Raw genomic sequence first — 22144 nt, 5'->3', positions numbered from 1 at the left:
TATTTTCAAAACACATGTTAAATGTTGAATTTATGTGCTTTTTCCTACGGTTAAAATTTCTCCACTATACCCCTCCCCCTGACAGTTCTGAGTTAGTTTTGTTTATGACGTCATAATTCCCGCGCTGTCCCTGAAAGGCTCCGTCGTAGTCTCTCTCAAGTATCGGCCTGCGGACCTCAAATAGACGAACGTGCTAACTTCCAACATTCACTGGAAACGGCCGTTCAAATGCTTCACATAGCATCGGTAGGCTTTTTTAAAAGACACAAAGCCCGTGTACGACGATGATAGCTGTAAAAGAAGCAGCTTCCAATGAAAAAGTTGCAAGAAATCAGAGGCGGAACGAGACAGATGCTCTCCCCGGTTCCCCCATTTCAGACTTATCCGACGAAGATACTCCGCTAAATTCTCGCCTCTCCACGAAGAATTCAACAAACCCAGGAAGGATTATGAATAAAACACCATTAAAGAAACCACTGATAAACAAAAAAAACGGTTTCGTCATCCCGAGAAAGAAGAAACTGGTCAAAGGTAATATTGCGTGGAGGATTTCAAATTCGCGACTTCACTACGCCACGAGGTCAATAATGCCGACTCGTATGCTGATTCGGATAAATTTATGCTGACGTTTACCCCCAGTTGGTGGATACCTGATTATTCCTTTGTATTTTTATTAACAGAGTTGCTTCAAAAACAAGGTTTTAATACTCGGGAAGGTAAAGATTTACTTCGAAATGTCGAAGTAGCAGTGCGAGATCCGGGAAGTTGGTCGTCTATCAAAATCGAGAACCTCGAGTTTGTACACAACGACAAACTTTCAAGCGAGGTAATTTTTAAGCAGTGATTATCAAAGGATAATAATTACCGGTCTAATTATTAGATTCATGTCTTTTTTATTTTTATTCAGTTCAGCGCAAAGAAAAAGAGCATGCGGCTCGCCGAGACGAAGGGAAATGATGACAAGCTAGCTTTCTTGTTCAAATCGTCACGAACCGAGGTAAAGGTGGCGAAAGATACCTTCATAGAATTGTATTGGCCTCTCTTGCAAAGGGAAATCAAAAGCAATTGATAAAGAGCCTTTCCGTTCTCTGAGCTTCAAGCAAATAAGGTTTAATGAAAAGTGCGTGTTGTTGAGATAATAGCGGCCCTGGTGTATACAAGTCCCACTTGCATGGAATGCGAGTTGAGAGTTGCATACACCATCACAACACAACTATGTATCTCCACATAGAAGATGAGACTGGAATGCACTATGGTCACCGTTCCACAATGGGTGACGTAGATATTGGCCCAGATGAAACAAAGGAAACTCCTCATAAGACAGCTGCAGACAATAACCAGACTGTTTAGCTGGGTGACCTATAGTGGAGGTGGAAAGAACACAAGGAATTTCTCTGAAGACAGTTACAGCCAATGATCCAGACTGAATAACTGGCACACAGAAGGTGTGGATGAGACTCATCATGTGAATTTCACAATAGTCAGCTAAGGAAAATGCAGCAGAGTGAAAAAGCTTGGCATCATTAAGCTATGACTGCATTCTACTTACTGTGGAAAATATATGTAAACAAATCCTGCCATCTAACAATAAGCTATCTTTCAATAATTTATGTTCATCATCTGTGCTCAAAGAAGAAGAATGGGTGAAGTATGAAATAACCAACCACCAAGTACTTATGTTGACAGATTGGTCAACAGATTTGAAGCAAAACAAGGGATTTCTCTGAAGGCAGTAACAGCTGATGACCAAGGCTTAATAGCTGACACACAGAAAGTGTGGATGAGACTCATCATGTGAATTTCACCATAGTCAGCTAAGGAAAATCAACAGACTGAAGAAGCTTGGCAAATCAATAAGTTATGACTTCATTCTACTTACTGTGGAAGATATATGAAAACAAATTCTGCCACCATTCAATAAGTTATCATTCAATAATTTATGTTCATCGCCTGTGCTCAAAGAAGAAGAATGGGTGAAGTATGAAATAACCAGCCACCTAAGTACTTATGATGACAGATTGGTCAACATATTGGAAGGAAAACAAGGGATTTCTCTAAAGACAGTAACAGCTGATGATCCAGACCGAATAACTGACACACATAAAGTGTGGATGAGACTCATCGTGTGAATTTCTCTATAGTCACCTAAGGAAAATGCAGAAGATTGAAAAAGCTTGGCAACAATTAGTTATGACTGCATTCTACTTACTGTGGAAGATATATGTAAACAAATCCTGCCATCATTCAATAAGCTATCATTCAATAATTTATGTTCATCGTCTGTGCTCAAAGAAGAAGAATGTTGGAAGTATGAAATAACAAGCCACCTGAGTGGAAGGAACACAAGAAAGACAGGTAAAGCCGATGATCCAGACTGAATAACTGGCACACAAAGTATGGACGAGACTCAATCCTGTGAATTTCACCATAGTCAGCTATAAGGGAGATGCAGCGAACTTAAGAAGCTTGGCATCATCAAGATCTATGAAAACAAATCCTGCTATCTTTCAATAATTTATTTTCATTGTGCTCAAAGAAAAAGAATGTGGAAAAATGAAATAACAAGCAACTTGAGTATTTTTGATGACAGATTGGTAAACCCATTATGAGATCAATTGTTAACATAGGCATTGCCCATATACCAAAGGACTGGAATAACTTTTAAAAGAGGCTTCACTTGTGATGTGAAAAATTTGGAAGACTTGTTGCCCTATCAACGAAAGAGAACCTGCATTTAAGTGAAATGAGTAATCAGAGACATATGTTACAGGAAGAGTATATTCCAACACATATATTGCCAAATACATAAAGCCAAAATATGATTATTAGAAAGTCAATGGAAGCAGTGGATTCTGTCTACTGATGAAAAGCCTGTTTCCATGCAGATGAGCAGTGCCAATCAAAGTTGCAACTAGCAAAAGAAAATGAAAAGAATGATTGCCAAGTCCTTTGAATTGGAAGTAATCTAGACATTGGCCAAAGATTGATTCAAATTAGTTTCATACAGTGCATATGACAATGTCCATAAGCACTCAACATGAAACTTATGGTCTATATTCTCTATACAGTGTGTAATCTCAGTATATATTATCTTCAGGGGTTCTGAAGAATGATAGTGAAAATGATTTAACAGAAGACAGCCTTTGAGCCCATAATGTCTTCCGTGCAACTCTTTTGAGGATCACATCAAAAGAGCTGCTGAATACTAAATGCAGTGTAGAATCATTGCTGTAAATATGTTGCAAACAATTGGCCAGAGTGGTGGAGAACCAGGTATTCTAAAGGAAGAGTGAGCTGGATTTGTTAAAAGCAAATATTTGTAAGGATATATTCATCTTTGCTTCACATTTAACTGTGGCATTCAAATGGAATGAATGGTGGCATTTAATGCTCCACTGCTGTATGATTGCACTAGTTCCATAGCTTTGTAGATGAATTGAGGAACTCCAAGCATATTGAATAGAAGTACCTGCAAGTAACTGCAATTAATTGTATTCAGTGCGAAAGACTGATATAAAGATCTACCAGGTTTCCCACAACCAAGTGTGCATTTGGTGTACCACAGACAGATTTCAACAGCCATTCTTTTATATCTGAGATTACTGGTGGGAGAACTATGGTTCTATCATAAAATCCAGAATAGTCAAAATTGTGAAACATCCAAGCAATACTACAAATCCCAGAAGAAGAAACAAGTAAAACTTTTTGTACAGTAAAAAGTCCTACAGCATTGGAACAGCTTTCATAATGGAACATAAGACATTTACAAACACAAGCACAATCACTGATGAACTGCTGTTACAGCAGAAGAGAACCACTGTTGCAGTGGTTGCAGTAACTGCTGTTGCAGTGGCTTGGTTACTGCAGATCAAATGTCAGTCCCAATTTATGTGGGATATGCAAATTGCACTTTGGCTAATACCTCAATACCCATCTGACATTAAGAAGTTCAATCAATAGTTTTGAATAAACACATCTCTGTAGCTGGATTACAGTATGGAGGTCTATGGAGGTCCCTTGGAGATACCAGCTGACATTGATGTTCTTGTTTTTGTCCAAGCTTGAATTGCAATACAAATGACTAGTCACTGGATTGTAGCCCTGTTACTTCTGCTACTGAGGAAGACTAATGCCAGTGCCAATTACTGATATATTGAATCCAGCATCTCCTTGGGAAGTCATGATGTCAAGACGACTGAGATTGGAGTGTCTTTTATATACATTTAATATTTTACCTTCATCTACTCAATAAGACCAATTTGCACAGCTAAGTTTACAGCAACTATAACACAAAGCAAGAGTATCAAAGTGATCTACTCATCCATTGCAGTGCCACAGGTTTCCAGGCAAAATGCCTCTTTTAACCAATAAATACTTGGGCTGACTATAAACATAGCAGGAAATAGGGCAGTGGAAAATAGTTAAGGCATGTTTGCTTGAAGCTCCCTTGGGAAATTATTGTTGAAACCATGCTGTTTTATTATAACTGCAAACCCTCTGGTTTCATACACCTTAGTTTTATGCAAACTGATATATTCTTGACATGGTTGTGTTAGAGCTGTCTTTTTGACAAGGGTCATGGTCATAGCTAGACTTTCTGGTCATGAAAGGAGCAAAGCAACAATAGGGCATGTAAAGAGAACAGCTTGTTCCACTTGCACACTTGTTATGCACTTTTGAAGCAGGAAAAGGGGTACAACCTTGACACTAAGATGCTTTAGGAGAAGGTCTAAGGATTTTACTTCCTTTAGTTGTACATGGGTAATTTTCAAATATAACAAGCATTAATGTTATTAACATTATCTAATAAACATTGATATACACCCATTTTAAATCTCATCATCACTTCTTTGTTTTCAAGGTAAAGGATATATGTGAGAATGGGCTCGCTACTGGATCCAGCAAAACAGTAACCCTAGGGGACCCAAGTATGGGTAAGAACCACTTTTTTTCTGACCATAAAGAGTACTATGTAGTCACTTTTATGTATGATTCTGATCATACATGTATTTCCTTTCTCAGGGGTATATGCTTGTCGGTATGCTGATGTAGTCCAGAAAAGACCCTTCCAAGCGGGTGATGAGGGTTATCTACTTGTATTCAAAGTTTGTAAGGTAAAAAGGGGCATATAACATGTGCTGCATTTGAAAGGTTTTTTTTCTAATGTATCATTTATTCTAGGGCAAAGTTAAGCCAGTCTTCGAGACTCCTTGTGGTAGCGAGACCCTTCTTGAGCCAACACCAAATTATGATTGCCATGTCTCCAAGACCATGCACAATCTGCCACCCCAACCACCATTCTCTTCTCTTTACTACTCTACACAAGTATGTGCAACCGGTTTTTGTTGTGCCCTTTATATCTAACGTTGTATACTGTGCATTAAAAAATCAGAAGCTTAAAGCCTTGTTTGAGCAAGCAGTGATGTGCTGCTCGCACATGCTGTGTATGCATGCTGCTGTCACCTTTAAACAGCTGTAGAAAGGCACTGAATTAGGTTGTTTGTACATACCTTTGACATTTGTACAACATTTTACCAGCATAGATGCCGCAACAATTTAAAGCAATGTCCATTGTTTGCATGAGTCTTATAAACCAACACATCAACACTTCATAGTACATTGCATGTTTTCCTGTTGTATAAGAAAATTTTACATAATACATGTAATACAATCTGAGCATAACACAACCGTTATGATCCTTTGGGGACTATTATATTAATGATTCCTTAAAAGCCTCCTATTAGCAAGAAACTTCCCTATCAAAGAGCTTGTTCAAAGGAGCATGTTATTAACCAAATCCTAAGCCATTATTTACAACCTTTTTAGCTGAGGGCAACCTTAGGGAGAAAGTAACCCTTGGTATTAGCCTTTATGTTTTCTTCTAGTATTATTTCTACGAGTTTGATGAGGAAGGGGCTGATTTTCATGTGAAACGGCCAAGGCATGTCTTGCCTTATGCTGTTCTGACACTCTCAGTACCTGTGATTGAAGAACCCAAGCTTATTCCTCAACAAAAGACCAAGAAAGCTTTGAAAGGTCCACCACATCAAAGACATAATGCAAGAAAGTCAGCCTACTCCAGCATAAAGACCATGAGCCGTAAGTTTTATTAGGCTATGCCTAACCCAGCAGACTAATGTTTATCAACTTTGGCAAGGTAGAACACTGTCTGACTCAATGTGACTATTCTCTTGTTAAAGTTTTTAAGTCTTTTTACTGTTATCAGAGCTACTGCTTTACCGAGCAAACGGGTTCTTTGTTCACCAGTAACAGACAGGTAGAGCATTTCCCAGCTGTTTGCTGTTCCCTATAATTATTTGGCAGAGCAAGGCTCCACTAGATCTTCTGTCCTAAACCTTTGTCCCATACTACGTTAAAACTGCATGAGGGGTTTCATTCAACTGTTTCGGGGGTATATGAGTCCGTTTAGATTCCATTTTTATATTCAGTTTTTATTTCAGATCCTGCCCCTACTGAGGATGTTGTTGGAGATCCACAGGTGGTGTGGACTGGGAGGTTAGCAAACAAGGAGAATAATGTGGCCAACATATCTCTGGTTAGCTACTCAAGAAAAAGACAGAAACTGCCATTCGACATGTATGTAATTTTTGCTCTTATTTCTTTGTATGGTTTAATTATAAATGATCATAGAGCGTTCCTGTCTTTTTTTTTTCAGTGGAGAAGAGATCAACATAATTGATAAGATTGCATTTGAGCTGTTGAGACCATTGTTACCCTGCCCGCTTTTCAAGTCTGGTATGCCAACCGTCACAAGAGTTTGTAAAGGTACCTTGAAAGACCTCCACCATTGTTTATTTGAAAGTCACTTCACAATCCAAAGTAGAGTTCTCCTTAAACTGTTTCCTGTGTTCTACAGAGCTTCTTCCTGGTGGCCAATACACCTATTTTGAAGTACGCTGTTCTGATGGCAAAGAAAACAAACTTGTGAAGCTGGTGTCATTCTTAGAAGCTCATGAATGGGTAAAGGATCAGTCCTATCCGATTTCCTGGACTTGCTGCAAAATGCTAAATCTTGTAGAAAATGGTAGTCGAATCAATGGTGTCTTTGCAGATTGATTTTTGTATTGTTTGGTTCTTCCAGGCCAGTGTTTTGCAGTACGAGGGTGGTGCGTACTATATCTATCTTCTACCGACGTCACAATTGACTCATGATTTAGGTAAGCCATATCATTGTCATTACTTTTATAAGCAACAGCGGACACCTTTTATTATATCGCTTTCTTTTTGTTGACAGCTATCACGGATTATCATAGCCCCAAAAGACTGCATGTTCTTATGTTTGTCAAGAGGGAAAGGATGCTTCCTCCTTACCAAGGTAACGAATTCTCAAACAGCAAAGCGCATAAACTGCTGAAAATCACTCCTGCAACTGTTCTTTCACCTTGCCTTGAAAAATTATTCTTTTATTTCTAGATGTCAGCTTTGAAGAGGTCATCAGTGAAATAGAGTTAGGGAGAAAAATGGTGGTAGAACTTCGCACCAAAAAGGACATTGAGCTCTCTATCTGCAGGAAACTTCAGCAAAAAGAGAAAAGCGTTCGGGTGGAAGAAGCAAAGAGTGCCAAAGATGTACTGCCACTTTTGTCTCAACTCAAGGGTGACATTTGCAGGGAGCCCATGAATGTTGAAACTCCATTAGACGGCAAAACGTCGAAAAGCTTAAATGGGGCTTATCTACCACGTGTTTTGGTAGATAACACAGAAATGAATGCAGTGGCAGTCGAGAACTCTAAAACTGATACAACTACTAGACTTGACTTCAAGCCAATTCTGAGTATTGTAGAAAAGTTAAAAAATATTCTTGCCGATTCCCCAGGAAATGACTCAGAACCCATAAAAAATGTTGTGGTGTCATCTACAGCAAGTGATATCGTAAAAGACCCAGGGTACCATACAGCCTTGCGGCAGATAAAAGATTCTTCAGAACGTTTGCTAGTTCTTTCCACAAAGCAAGAGGATCGCGCAAAAGCAACTAAGCTATTAAAAAACCTTGATAGCCTCGAGGAACTTGTAGCTGCGGAGAAAGGAGTGGTATCTTCTTGTCTTGAAAGTGACAAAGAACCTGTGACATCTCCCGTTACACTCCCAGACTCCGTGCCTGGTCTACCAGCTGTGCCCTCAATAATGCATCAAGCAAGGGACTCCCCGCCATTACTTACATTTTTTTCCAGGAATGACATTATTCCCGGCCTTGATCTTAATACCCAGTCAACAGAAGATGAAAAAAGTGATATTCCATTCCCGGTAACCCCTGCCACTACAACCAAGAAAGACAAGCCAAAAAAGAATAATGCAATAGATAAAGTAAGCACTGTACGAAAAGACGTACAAGAGAGTTTCAAAGAAGACGCTATACCTGATATTCCATCAACAACATACGAACGACAATTAAGTGAAAATGCCCAAGAGGTGAACAAAGGTAAAACAGCAAACGAAACAGATACAGGGGAAAAGATCAAAGGGTGGGTCTTACAGGGGGAGATGAGTGATAAACCGGAAGTCCATGAAAAGCCGAGTAATTTGGCGGATCTAGGCACATCTTCCAAGAAAACACTTGCGGAAAAGCGTGGTACCCAGGCAATCCAAGCCGTCTATGAAATACTAGGACTAACTGCCTTGAAGGCAAGCCCTTCAAGAACACCCGATGAGGATAAAACTCCTGTTTCTTTAAATCTTGAGACTGAGCATTATAGAGGACAACAAATTTGCTCCACAACAATAACACAAGATAATCATGTACCAGAAACTACATTAGCAGAAAAACGAGGAGCTGAGGCCATCCAAAACGTGTATAATATCCTTGGCCTCAATCCTGAGGGAATGTCCAGTTGCGATGAAAGCAGTAACAAAGAAAATGAGGAAATACAAAAAGATGCCTTCAAGGAATCAGATAAGGTTTCCACCTCAGATTCTAAGAGGAGTTCTGTAAAGGATAAGAGTCAATCTCCTAGCAAAGCGGAGTCCTCAGAAAGAACACCGAGGAAAACGACAGAGAAAAGTCCATCAGGGAAGGGAGTTAGGGGCAAGGATGAACGTAAAGACAGCCCAAAAGAGGCGAGAAAAAAGACTTCTCCTGAAAAGCGTTCTCAAGGGGCAAGGAGTTCCAAGGGAGATGAGAAGCGTGTAAATAAGAAAATATCCCCAAAGGATCGCTACAGGGACCACTACAGACCAGCATCCACAACACCTGAGAAGCAAATTAATGATAGATCAAAAAGGAACGGACCTAGGAGTGATCCTTCTAAACACCGTGAGTGGGATGCGCGTGCACACTCAAGGGAACGAAGCAGTGAGAGAGAACACCACAATGGAAAATCAAGACGAGACCTATTTAGAGAAAAAGGGCGCAACAGATTACAGCTAAACCGAGGACAAAGTAGAGACCTTGAGCCATTTGGGCGGTCTGAGAGTCCATCGTATGTACCAAGACGTCACGATTACTATAATACTTCTAGGGGGAGTTCTAGAGATTCTTCTAGAGATAGATCACCTCATCACTACCAGTCACCAGCAACCAGCGATAGATCACCCAATTACTACCAATCTCCTACAAAGCCAGGCAATCACCAGCTGTCTAGGGGCTCCTCACTGGAAAGAGATGCGGTAACGTACAATAGGCTGAGTGCTGCGCCTTATAGAATTAGAAGTAGAAGCCCAGAATCACGCCCTTCCGATCGTCATCCAAGACATGGGTATAATGAGCCAAGAAGTCCTCAAATGGAAAGGCCCTCCATGTCATCTCAGTGGCCAGTGGGTGATGCATACCGGACAGAAGGTCCAACACATGGTGATGCATACCGGACAGAAGGTCCAACACATGGTGATGCATACCGGACAGAAGGTACAACACGTGGTGCATACCGGACGGAAGGTCCAACACATGGTGTATACCGGACGGAAGGTCCAACACATGGTTATAGCACACAGCAGCGGACAAGTGATATCAGCCACGACACGTATGCTTCAAATGGCCGAGTAGAATTTCTTGATTATGAGAGAGCAAGTATGGAAATCAATGGTCATAGCTACAGATATACTGTTTCAAACCACCCTGGTAACTTTGCCACTCCGCAGGATTTATCCTCCGACTCTTATAAAGATCCTATGTTATATAATACTGGTACACACCCAATGTATACGTACGGCACCAATGAGGGACAAAGCTACTGTGATCCAGTTGAGCAGGAGTGTTTGCGGAGGCACAATGATTCAAAGGAAGAAACGGAATCAGTTGTATCACAAACAAGTAACTCGCTTTCAGGTAACAGAGACAGCTATCGGCTCTGTGACATGGATATTAGCGATAATGAAAGCGTGACAAATGACCCAGGGCATCACATAATAGCCCTACCGACAGAACAAAGGACGTACGGTGGCGAGTGCAAAAGGAACAACACTTCACCCATTGATTTCTACGGTCCTGATCCGAAACGACCATGCTTATCTGATGGTTCGGCAGATCCAACCAGCTCTTATGAGGGTAATTGAAAAGAAAAATGAACGGCAAATGGCGATTGGCAAATGGCAGTCCTACGACCATTAGGAAATATAGATCTCAATATGTTTCTACCAAATGGAAAACAATATGTAAAAATCGTGAGAAGGTCAACAATGCATCGTAGAACTACCATTTGCCATTCTCTATTTGCACTGACAACGCATCGTAGAACTACCATTTGCCATTCTCTATTTGCACTGACAACGCATCGTAGAACTATCATTTGCCATTCTCTATTTGCACTGACAACGCATCGTAGAACTACCATTTGCCATTCTCTATTTGCACTGACAACGCATCGTAGAACTACCATTTGCCATTCTCTATTTGCACTGACAACGCATCGTAGAACTACCATTTGCCATTCTCTATTTGCACTGACAACGCATCGTAGAACTACCATTTGCCATTCTCTATTTGCACTGACAACGCATCGTAGAACTACCATTTGCTATTCTCTATTTGCACTGACAACGCATCGTAGAACTACCATTTGCCATTCTCTATTTGCACTGACAACGCATCGTAGAACTACCATTTGCCATTCTCTATTTGCACTGACAACGCATCGTAGAACTACCATTTGCCATTCTCTATTTGCACTGACAACGCATCGTAGAACTACCATTTGCCATTCTCTATTTGCACTGACAACGCATCGTTGAACTACCATTTGCCATTCTCTTTTTGCACTGACAACGTTGTTTGTGCATGATTGTAGGGAAAAATGTTTTCCAACTTATAGATCTTTATAGTTTGTGGTCTGTCCTCAGAGGCTGATAACGATGGCTTCACAGTGTACCAAAACTTTGTTTCTTCTTTCCTTAAATCTTCTTCTTTGTCTGTTTTATTTGATTCGTTATAAGCAAAACTATGACAAAGATTCACGGTCTATTACCGACGAGGATGTTTTCCTATTTGTGTTCGCTGCAAAGCAGAATCGTTCTAGGCCGATTTTGGTATGAACTGTAGTTATTTTAATAGAAAGGAATTTATAATTAAGAAATTAGCGTGAAAACCTTGTTTTGGTCACATTCCCCTATTTGTTGCTATTACCCTCGCTAACACTCCTTAATTCTTGATTCAGACGCGTGCCCGCAGTATGAACCATACGGCCCAGTCAGCCCCACGGTGTCCAATGAGCCAGATGTGAACTCCAGGTGTTCCTCACCTATCGAGCGCACTGTCAGCAGTCAAAATACCACTGAAGGGGGACTGGCTGTCACCATCTCCCATGGTAAAGTATAATCTAGGAGCCACAGAGAGAGAGGGTCCCTCATCGCCCAAATTTACTTCCGGTTAATTGCACAATCTGGCGGCCGAAAAAAACTTCAACTGACAAAAGACAAGAATCTGTTAGAAACCGCACTATTTAACAGGCCATTCGCTCTAAACTATAAGTCCGATCCACATCGCTTTTACAATTTTGAAATATTTTTCTTCAAGGAGCCCGGGTGCTCGGAGATTGTTACGCAATCGAACAGATGTAAACTGGTGCGATTAGCCTGATGGTAGCACGCGGGAAAGTATCAAAACAATCAAGCTCGATCACTTTATCTAATTTCTTTTAAATTCTTCTTTACTGAGTCCATTCTGAATACGAACATTTATGAAAGATAGAACGAGTTTGTGAGAGTTCAGACACACTTAATGCTAACTTTATGCTGTGTATAATTGATGCCAAAGGAGCAATCCTGGAGAAAACTGATAATCAAATTTTTTTAGTAGTGTCCTGTTTTGATGTTTTCACTTCGTGTTTCAGGCCCGTACCCAGGGGGGGGGGGGGGGGGGGGGTTGAAGGGGGTGCGAACGCACCAAAGCAAAGGTCCACTTTCGGTTCTCAATAGACGTGCTATTATTTGTAGACAAAACTATTAAGCATCAGCTAGATCACTCTAGTATGTAGCCAAATCCGATCCTGCAAAGACATAGACAGATTTTTATCAGAGAAATCCTCTCCCACACCCCGGAAATATTAGGTCCACTTTTTCGGATCTCGCACCCCCCAAGAAAAATCCTGGGTACGGGCCTGTGTTTCGTACCACAAGGTGTTGGGTGGCACCAAGAGACCATGATGTAAGAGAACGAATCCGCCGTATTAGGGTATGTTCCAATGATGACGTCCGTGAAAGCTATTTTTAGAACAAGCAGTTATTTTTAGATACGCCTCTGATTGCTTTAGCGCACACGTTTCCTAGCAACATGAGTCTTACGCGCGATCACATCTTGAGCAATGTGAACCGGCAAAGCTGTTTTGGAAATCTTTTTGACCGAAAATACCTTCCTTTTTTACGAATGCGGTGAAAATAATCTTCCATAGAGTACGCTGGTTCCAATCAACCGTTTCTGGGACATTGAAATGCATAAAATGCGTGATTTTTGGCTCTGGGATCAACTTTTCACTGCTGATTCGCAAATTATAACATAACAATCAATCATAAATCTGTGTTTACAAAACACAATTCTCTTCCAATTCCCTTTTAATGAAAAAGATACATCCAGGACTTAATACCATTATATTCACACCGATATTGTGGTTATAAAGACAGGTATTTCACAAATAAAAGATTTCAAGTGACAAGGGTTTCAAAGGTGACATGATTTCTGAACATTTTCGTGAAGAATTGAAGATAATTCCTCTAAAAATATTGTAAATCAAAGAAAAATAAAGGCCTTCTTGTATTAAAATACATAACATAGACTCTGAGAATGCCTAGGTATTCTATCTCACCGAATTGCAGAGAAAAAGAACTTCTTTGTCTTTTAGATCCACATGACGATTTACAACAGTGGTGTACTCCCGACCCACAAACTATTGTAAGTAGTGTCTTTCTCAAAAATTATATACCCTGCTGGAATCAAAGAGCATCGGTTACTTTTTATAACTGTCTCTTTACCGTTAGAACACAATTTGCTAAATTACAAAACACCTCCTTGATGTGTTCTGACACTCCTAAATTTCAGGTCTTCCTAACATTGTTACTTCTTTTCCTCAATAACATAGCATTTGTACCAAAACGCTGAGTTCTACGAAGACCCAGGAATAGAATCAGACTGGGACCGCATCGAGGAGGACAGGACCTCTCAGCAAATAATGTACTGCCCTGGGTCTCCTGGCACGCCCGAGACAGCCCTGCCTTCCGAAGACTTCACTCATCCAAGCATTAACTATTGGTCGTATCCATTTGAGAGCTCGGCTCCACAACAAAGCATAAGGCTTCTCAAAGGAACTGATGTGGAGTTCTCAAGACCTTTACCTGCAAGAGAAGGCAAGTTTCAACAAAAAAATCCACCCATTAACTGGGCTTTTGCCAAGTGCGCGCCAGTATTAAATTTTACTTTTGGCGAAAAAATAGAGATAATACGTTTTTGAAATATTGCCATTAAAAGTATGGTTTCGCAATAGGGATAAGGGTCTCGCCATTTTAATCGTGGATTGTGTTTCTTTAAACTTCAAACAAGGGTCTTTTCTGATTTTATTTGTGGACCGTTTGCGCCTCCCTAGGTTGGGCTTTTTATTTTATTTTATTTGTTTTTCACTTTCTTTTAAGATATTCACGATGTTCCAAGATCAACTTCCCTAGGTTAGGCTTTTTATTTTATTTGTTTTTCACTTTCTTTTAAGATATTCACGATGTTCCAAGATCAACTTCTAGATCACAACGGAAGGATTTGGGTGGAAAAAGCGACAGGTAGAGTAATTCAACTACTTTTCTATTATACACAGCATATTTATTTGCTATAAACCGTATTTTCTTGAATGGCATCCACTGGAAAAAAACATAACTCTGTTCTCGATTGTTCACAGTAGCTCCGGCGTATTACTTCCCGCTTTCCAAGTATCTTATATTTTTACATCGACCCTTTCCTGTCTTCGGTCTGATTACGTATATGGGGCTACTCATTTTCTTTTGATTGCTTTAAAAGATGCTTATGTTAACGTGTCTCTTGTATATACGCCTCCCTCGAGAAGAAAGGCGAAACAGGAAAACGTTTTTGTGCTGCGTGCCTATTTGAGTAGATACAGTTCCTTGGGGTTTTAGTGGAAGTAGAGAGCGAGCGAAGGACGCGCTGTCACCATTCTTCACGTGGCCATACTCTTCACTCAGTTCCTATTTCCTTTGAAAGCCCACTGAAACGTTTGCTACGCAGGCTAAAACACGTGAAATTCCATATTTGAATATAATTGTGTTTTATGTAAACTTCGTTTGATTCTCGTTATTTTACATTTACAGGCCAAGAAGTGCCGAAAACAGAAACAAACGGGACAAGCGAAAAATATCTCCAGCACGATCCGGTCAGTCCGGTAAAACGTCTAACAAACAATCCCCGAGGCAAACAAGCCGTAGGAAGAGACCGAATACCGAAGAGGTAGATCTCTCCCATAAGCTGACTAACCGAAAAAGGCAGCGGAAAGTAACGGTATGTGGACCTTCAGGCGTTCAAACTACTCACGCAAAGTCCTCAGAAAGCGAGAAAAGGCATGGTCTCCCCAGGCTTGAGCGGAAAGATAACGCTGGGTCTTATCCTCGACAGGGCTCTGAGGTTAGCTCGATAGACACCGGGGATGGAGAGTTCTCTGTCGGGAAAGAAAGGGCGCTTGATTTGAAAAACTCGCTCGATATATCCTCTGAGACTGAAGATCTTCGAGATGCGTTAACAAGAGCAAGGGAAGGAAAGGCGAGGGCTGATACTTATGAGAGAAGATCGTCATGCAAAGAAATGGGGAGAAGAGGAAAAACTAGATTTTTCGATATCAGTGACAGAGAGAATTCAGCTCGGAAAAATGATGACTGCAATTCCTTGCAGAGATCTTTAGGAGAGAGCCTCAGCAAGAAGAGTATTAGTGATGTCATAACTGCGACTGGGAGGAACAGTGGGGAACAGACGGCGACAGCAAACCTGGAATCAACAAACATTTATCACAATTTGGCGACCGCGTCAATATCTTCTACCGTGAACGTTCTTGACCAAGTTATGTTAAATGGAATACAGAACTTACAGAATTTACAAACAGAGAATGATATATCTGATAAATTGAACGTAGGGCTTACCACTGGAATGCCAAATGTAGATTTAACTAGTCCTGAAGGAAATTCTGCGGGACCTGCTCATACGGATTTAAACTCAAACATTTTAGGGCAAGCGCAGAGCATTATAGCGAATCAACAGACAGGGAAGGCCCGAGACCCTAGGATCAAGGGAAGTATTGTGACAGTAGAAGAACTCCCGCCACTTCCACCTCTTCCTCCACCTGATGCTCAACCGCCTTCACTGCCTCCGCAGCCACCCCAACCCCCGCAGCCCCAGCATGCACCGCAGTCACAAGACATATTGGCCCTGTTTGCTGAAGCAATTAAGTTCGGTGTTGAGCAAGGAATGGCTGCTAAGGAAGCTGAGGCGCAGGCCAAAATGAACAAGAAAAAGCGCAAAGGTAAGATCGAGTCACTCTTGACTGATTATAGCGTAACGTATGTTCGTGTGAGCTCGTCGAAGAAACGCCCTACAAATTAGCCTTCCATCTAGAGTATAAAATATAAAATCAGCACCCTATCCCCTCCAGCATGCCCCTCCCTTTATCCTAAACAATCAGGAATCTACTACGGATCTAATACAGACGTTCGACGCGTTTACTAAACAGTCTCCTCTACTAACTATTATCAAATCTGATGTTTTCCGACATTTCCAATATTGAATTGATGATTGTCATAGGTAGCTATCTGTAATATAATCAAAACTGTTGTTGTCTCCTGCACTAGCTCCCATAAAGATATTGGAATGTTATTTGAAATAAGCGGCTAGTTTGTGTTTATTCACTTCTCAGATGACCAAGCGCTCAGTCGTTCCCAGAATCGAAAAGACTTTTGCTTCTTCTACGTGTACAACCCTGAGGTAGAAGCAGACCAAGAGTGCGAGAAAGTCAAGGTATAGTTATATGTCATGGATGTAGATGGTGGCGGGGTGGCGAAGTTGGTCATTGATTTTGAGAGGCAGAGTGGCCGGATTTCAAGTGATGTTTTTTTAGGGGGCTGCAGGGTTGGAGAAAGAAGCCGATATCACCCAACGTTTAATTGTAAACGTTAACCTTATCGCAAACCACAAACAAAAAGTTGTAAATCACACGTATGACACAAATGTTGGTGCACAATATTACTTGTTTTTTTGTCTTGTTTCGTCTGCAGGAACATATGGTGAAGAATGGTAAAACTTATCTTGACATCACCAACCCTGCCAACGTACCTATGCTCGACACTTGTGAGCTACGGGTACTGGCAAGACGCAGATACATCAACTCCATTCACAGGTAAAGGTACAGGACACCTTCTAAAGGTACCCTTGGTAAAGAAAATCGAGTCACGCCCTGTGGCGGATCCAAGGATGGTTACCTTGGCTAGACCACCCGTTTTAAAGGAAACTGATGATGTTCGTATCTATCGTTCGTATCTAAGGGTAGACATTGGAAGAGTAAATAGAACCATTATCCGGAAAATCCTGAATCCGCCACTGTCATGTTACAACTTTTGATAAAGCGACTGTGTTCTCATTTTGGAACTCTGTGGTGAGACTTTGTACACCATACAAACTGTTGTAACAAGGTTTGGATGTCCTCGTCAGGTTTTTTCCCTTACCTTACTCACCTCCTTGTGCTACTATTTTTATTTTATTTTTTAGAATTGCCCATCTATACAAGCTTAAGCAAAACCCCTCGGTCAAGTTTGCACTATTCACTAGTTCTCATGGTAAGACGTTCGACCATTAAGGGGCTCGTGATTGTTATACTCGGATAAAAAAGCTGTTTAGTATGTCTGGTGCATAATATTTGTTGGATACATGGTATGCAAAAAAGTACCTTCCAGTAGCTAATCCGTCTGAATTTTACAGCGCGAACAAGAAAACCGTGAACACCGGAAATATGTATGGAATATTTGTTCCGACCAATCACTCGCGAGATATTAAAACAGTCAACTAGAAACAAGTCTCAGTGTCTGAAGACAATAAACATTCTAAACATATTTTAGGTGTTCACGGTTTTACTGGTTGCGTTGTAAAGAGATCCTCCCTATCTTTCGTTGCAAATAGACGACGATTGGCTAGCAATCTTTTTTTCTTTCACAAAAAAACAGGTGTTTTTCCAAAGAGGACCAAAATGGGCTATCAAGGCAGCTACCGAAATATATCAGCAGCTATCAGATTGAATAGACTCTTACCGAAAGGCGACTTGCAATAAAAAACACATTTTTGAGTGGCGTATTCATGCCAAAATAAGCACAGAAGTGCCTGATTATTTGCTTTTTTGTTAATTTGCCGCCAAATACCGAAGCGCGCGGATTTGACACTCGTAACGTCAAGTGATTTCTTAGAATAAGTTGCCTATTGATAGTAGTCAGGCATACTATTCAGTTGTTTAATTGTATTGTGCCCCTGATTCACAGATGTAGCGTCCCATTCACGCCATTACTCGACCATCTTCCCGGGTGTAGGAGGGGTACTGCTACCTGACGACGGCATCTTACGTACATGCGATCCAGGTAATGTCAATTTCATCTAATGCGCTCAGCAATTGCGTAGAGGGGAACCAAGGAAAAACATAACATTGATTGTAGGGAGTTCCGTGCATCTCTAAAAACCCTGTAGCGGTCATGAAACCTTCAAGACCATACTATGGTGCTCGTGATAGTGTAAGGGCCATTATGACAGCAGCATCGTTCGGACATCGTGCATTTCATTATTTTGCCAGGGATTTCTCTATGAGAGCCTGTTATTATCTATATCAAAAACCCATGGAGGTTAGTTTTTTTTTCATATATTACATCGTCTGTTTCAGCGGAACTGGAGGCGCTGTTGATGCTTATCGAGGAACAGAACGAGCATCACCAGAAGGTACTCTGGGTGATGAACATTAGGAGTCTTGCCTACAAGAAGCTTGCCAGTACCAGGTAATGCAAGTACCACTTAATGCAAGTACCAGGTAATGCTAGTACCAGATAATGCTAGTACCAGGTAATGCCAGCACCATTTAATGCAAGTACCAGGTAATGCCAGCACCATTTAATGCAAGTACCAGGTAATGCCAGTACCAGGTAATGCTAGTACCAGATAATGCTAGTACCAGGTAATGCCAGTACCAGGTAATGCCAGCACCATTTAATGCAAGTACCAGGTAATGCCAGCACCATTTAATGCAAGTACCAGGTAATGCCAGTACCAGGTAATGCTAGTACCAGATAATGCTAGTACCAGGTAATGCCAGTACCAGGTAATGCTAGTACCAGGTAATGCCAGTACCAGGTAATGCCAGCACCAGGTAATGCCAGCACCAGGTAATGCCAGCGCCAGGTAATGCCAGTACCAGGTAATGCCAGTACCAGCACCAGGTAATGCCAGCACCAGGTAATGCCAGTACCAGATAATGCTAGTACCAGGTAATGCCAGTACAAGGTAATGCCAGTACCAGGTAATGCTAATACCAGGTAATGCCAGTACCAGGTAATGCCAGTACCAGGTAAGCTCAAACATACATTTCCTTTCAGACCCCTGACATGGAGGGATTCGTTTGTTCTCGATTTGCTTCGCAAGTACCGAGAGCGTCGCTATGTTAACATCTTGAACAGGGTAAGCAGAACAGAGATTATGCTGTTTGTATCATCTGAGAAGAAACCCCTACAGAACTCTTCTAGGTATCCGAGTTCTAGTTATCTGTGTTCTATTGCTTCTAACGGTGTTTATTTTACTTGTCTTATAATCTGGGCGGTGATACAGGACGAGATTTGGCGGTGGAAAGTTTTCAGGCAACCTGTTAATTGACCTTGAATCATTAATGTATTAGAATTACGTTTCCGAGAATGTGACGTCGATACAGCGGTACCTGGAAACCACTCTGAAGCAGCAAAGCGAGCTGATGTCCTCCTACAGGCACTTCATCTTCCTCTCAGGTGAGCACAGCCGTCATGATATTTGATAAGTCTTCTCACTTATAAAGGTTCTGGAGTTTGTGAACACAGCCGTCGTGATATTAATCTTACGAGTCACAAATAAGGAACCTTATATCTGCTTTTTGTTTTCAGAAAAGAGACCGGAAAGGCAGTGGTTTCTATCAAGAGGGGTAAGTTAGGCTTGCAATGGTCTTAATAGGCCATTCCGGCTATAAGCGTGCGCGTGCACTCACCATGGAAACCTACCTCAACTACCGTCATGCAGCGCGCGCTTCGTTTGGTGCAAGCTTAAAAATGCGCGCGCTGCATTTTGGTCGTTGAGGTAGGTTTCTATGGTAATGCGCGTGCAAACTTATAGCAGGAATGGCCTATTAATCGATCATTTACCCTCGTTTTACCCTCGAAAAGTGTCCAAGTCCTTATGATTCAGAATAAAACGACGTAGAAAGCGAATAACGTGAAATAAAGGACTAAGCGTATGTTCTGAAGGCAATAGCTTTGATGAAGAGAATCATAAAGTGGCAGTCCAAAGAATTTCTACTTTTGAAAGAATTGACTACATTTGTTGAGGCAAATAATCAAGGTTTGACTTTCGCTATTTTTCTGCAGATAGGCTTCATGTGTGTCAGGGAGTACCTTCATACTTACGCCCGGTAAGTGTTTACCAAAAACGTATTTCGATATATCAGTCACTTAGGTAAATGCCCTTGTTTCTAACGAAAGTACATCTTAATTTTTAAAATCTGTTCTTTCTGCGCTGTGACTCAGCAGTTATTCTAATTCTTGTATCGATCACTAAAGTTGATAAATTTGTCACCTTCGCAATTGCAACTATATTTTCAAATATCGTTTACTTTTCCCTCAGCACCGAGGCCAAGACCCAGCAGCTACTCTCCCGCTGTACGTACAAGCCCCATGAGTGCATGACAGACGAGGCAATGAGACGTTACCAACAGACCATGTCACGCGAGGGGATCAGTACGCCTACTGGTAATGCCTACTGCTGCGTCACCTAGTCATAACACCACGAAGCCTTGTGTGACCTCGTACTCACATCACCCATGAAACACCTTCCACGAAGCCTTGTAACCTCGTACTCATATCACCCATGAAACACATCCCACGAAGCCTTGTGTGACCTCGTACTCATATCACCCATGAAACACCTTCCACGAAGCCTTTTGTGACCTTGTACTCATATCACCCACGAAACACATCCCACGAAGCCTTGTGTGACCTCGTGATCATATCACCCATGAAACACCTTCCACCAAGCCTTGTACTCATATCACCCATGAAACACATCCCATGAAATGTTGTGACCTCGTGATCATATCACCCATGAAACACCTTCCACGAAACGTTGTGACCTCGTGATCATATCACCCATAAAACATCTTCCACTAAGCGTTGTGTGACCTCGTGATAATATCACCCACGAAACACCTTCCACTAAGCGTTGTGTGACCTCGTGATAATATCACCCACGAAACACCTTCCACTAAGCGTTGTGTGACCTCGTGATAATATCACCCATGAAACACCTTTCACAAAACATTGTGCAATCTCGTGTTCATAACACTTTTTGTGTTATAAATGAACGCGCTGTAAGAAGCCTTTATGGTTTAGACCCTAAGAATATCGCTATTTTGCGCTAAACCTGTTTACCTTTATTCAAGCAGACGACTCCTCGACCGTCAACACGCCATCGTCGGAAATCTCGGAAAGTCCTCAAAACACCCCCTCCCGAGAGCTAACAAAGTCTGTGGACTCGGGTGTGTCGTCCGGCCCGCAACCCAGGCGCACGTTCTCCCGGTCGCTCAGCCTCGGGCCGAGCAGCGCATCGTCTCAGATGGTATCGCGATCGCGAGAGTACGACTCCGGGATGGACTTCAAAGAGGAGAGGCTCCGCATCTTGTCATCCATTAAAAAGGTTAAGACCAATTTGAGGAGTAGCATAGACGAGAGACCATCAGGCGAGGGTGTGGGCGGAAATAGTTAGACGAGAGACCATCAGGCGAAGGTGTGGGCGGAAATAGTTAGACGAGAGACTATGAGAAGTGGGTGTGAATAGAAAGGAGACTGCGCAATAATGATAAGATGAAAGGTAGAGTACGATAGACTTCTACATTCTTGTCTGTTTTCTATGAAAATTCTTGACTGTTTGTCTTCTACTCTCGCTCGTGATTCTCATGTCCAACACAATTCATACCTTTTCGCGAATTTTGTAAATCATTGAACACCCTATGATTATGCATACTCTACATGAACCATTTTCACCGTTGACTACTGTTGTGTTATGTATTTTCGTGATTATCCGCTCAGTGAGGCTTGATTATTCACCATTTTTACCAAAGTATTTTAGAGATCAAAAGTTGTAAATAAGAGTTTATTTTTACAAATCAATTTGAGATATATCACAGAGCCTTAAATAAATCAAAGGTATAATTTTCAAATTCTGATTTCGTGTTATCTTTTGCGATCTGCTCCTACTCTACTAAGCTTGCCTGGGGGGGCACGCCCAAAAGAGCGTCGATTGCGCGCCAGATGTCGACAAGCGCGCAACTTTTGAGCAACGATTTCTAGTCTCATTGTCGTTTTGTTCACATTGCGCGAAATAAAGCAAGAGCGGTGAGTCGTGACATCAATGGGAACCCCATGTGTTCATTTGCTAGACCGATTCAAGACCGACC

At 41.4% G+C, this 22144-nt stretch overlaps 1 protein-coding gene across 9 annotated transcripts; it reads left to right on the top strand.

Annotated features, from left to right (window-relative positions):
• Positions 1 to 118: 118 nt before the first annotated feature.
• LOC5509427 lies at positions 119 to 21907 on the top strand. 9 transcript variants are annotated; one of them, XM_048733803.1, is made up of 31 exons: positions 119 to 531; positions 681 to 826; positions 908 to 997; positions 4862 to 4934; positions 5023 to 5114; positions 5182 to 5325; positions 5886 to 6099; positions 6462 to 6597; positions 6677 to 6786; positions 6878 to 6981; positions 7103 to 7178; positions 7256 to 7336; positions 7435 to 8800; positions 8831 to 10500; positions 11606 to 11755; positions 13286 to 13335; positions 13523 to 13787; positions 14144 to 14210; positions 14754 to 15952; positions 16343 to 16443; positions 16701 to 16822; positions 17191 to 17258; positions 17952 to 18047; positions 18344 to 18455; positions 19050 to 19131; positions 19346 to 19451; positions 19584 to 19621; positions 20061 to 20104; positions 20317 to 20441; positions 21131 to 21433; positions 21475 to 21907. In XM_048733803.1, exons 1-31 carry the CDS (start codon positions 285 to 287, stop codon positions 21492 to 21494), a joined length of 7497 nt encoding a protein of 2498 aa, XP_048589760.1. In that variant the 5' UTR covers positions 119 to 284; the 3' UTR covers positions 21495 to 21907. The 9 variants fall into 9 exon arrangements, with proteins under 9 accessions (XP_048589760.1, XP_048589761.1, XP_048589762.1 ...); XM_048733804.1 differs by having other exon boundaries at positions 7435 to 9774; positions 9808 to 10500; XM_048733805.1 differs by having other exon boundaries at positions 7435 to 9795; positions 9829 to 10500.
• Positions 21908 to 22144: the final 237 nt, after the last annotated feature.

This window comes from Nematostella vectensis, chromosome 10 (genome assembly GCF_932526225.1).
Source record: "Nematostella vectensis chromosome 10, jaNemVect1.1, whole genome shotgun sequence".
Taxonomy (NCBI): Eukaryota; Metazoa; Cnidaria; class Anthozoa; order Actiniaria; family Edwardsiidae; genus Nematostella; species Nematostella vectensis.
Note: the sequence above shows the minus strand (reverse complement) of the source record. Positions and strands in the feature narration are given on the sequence as shown.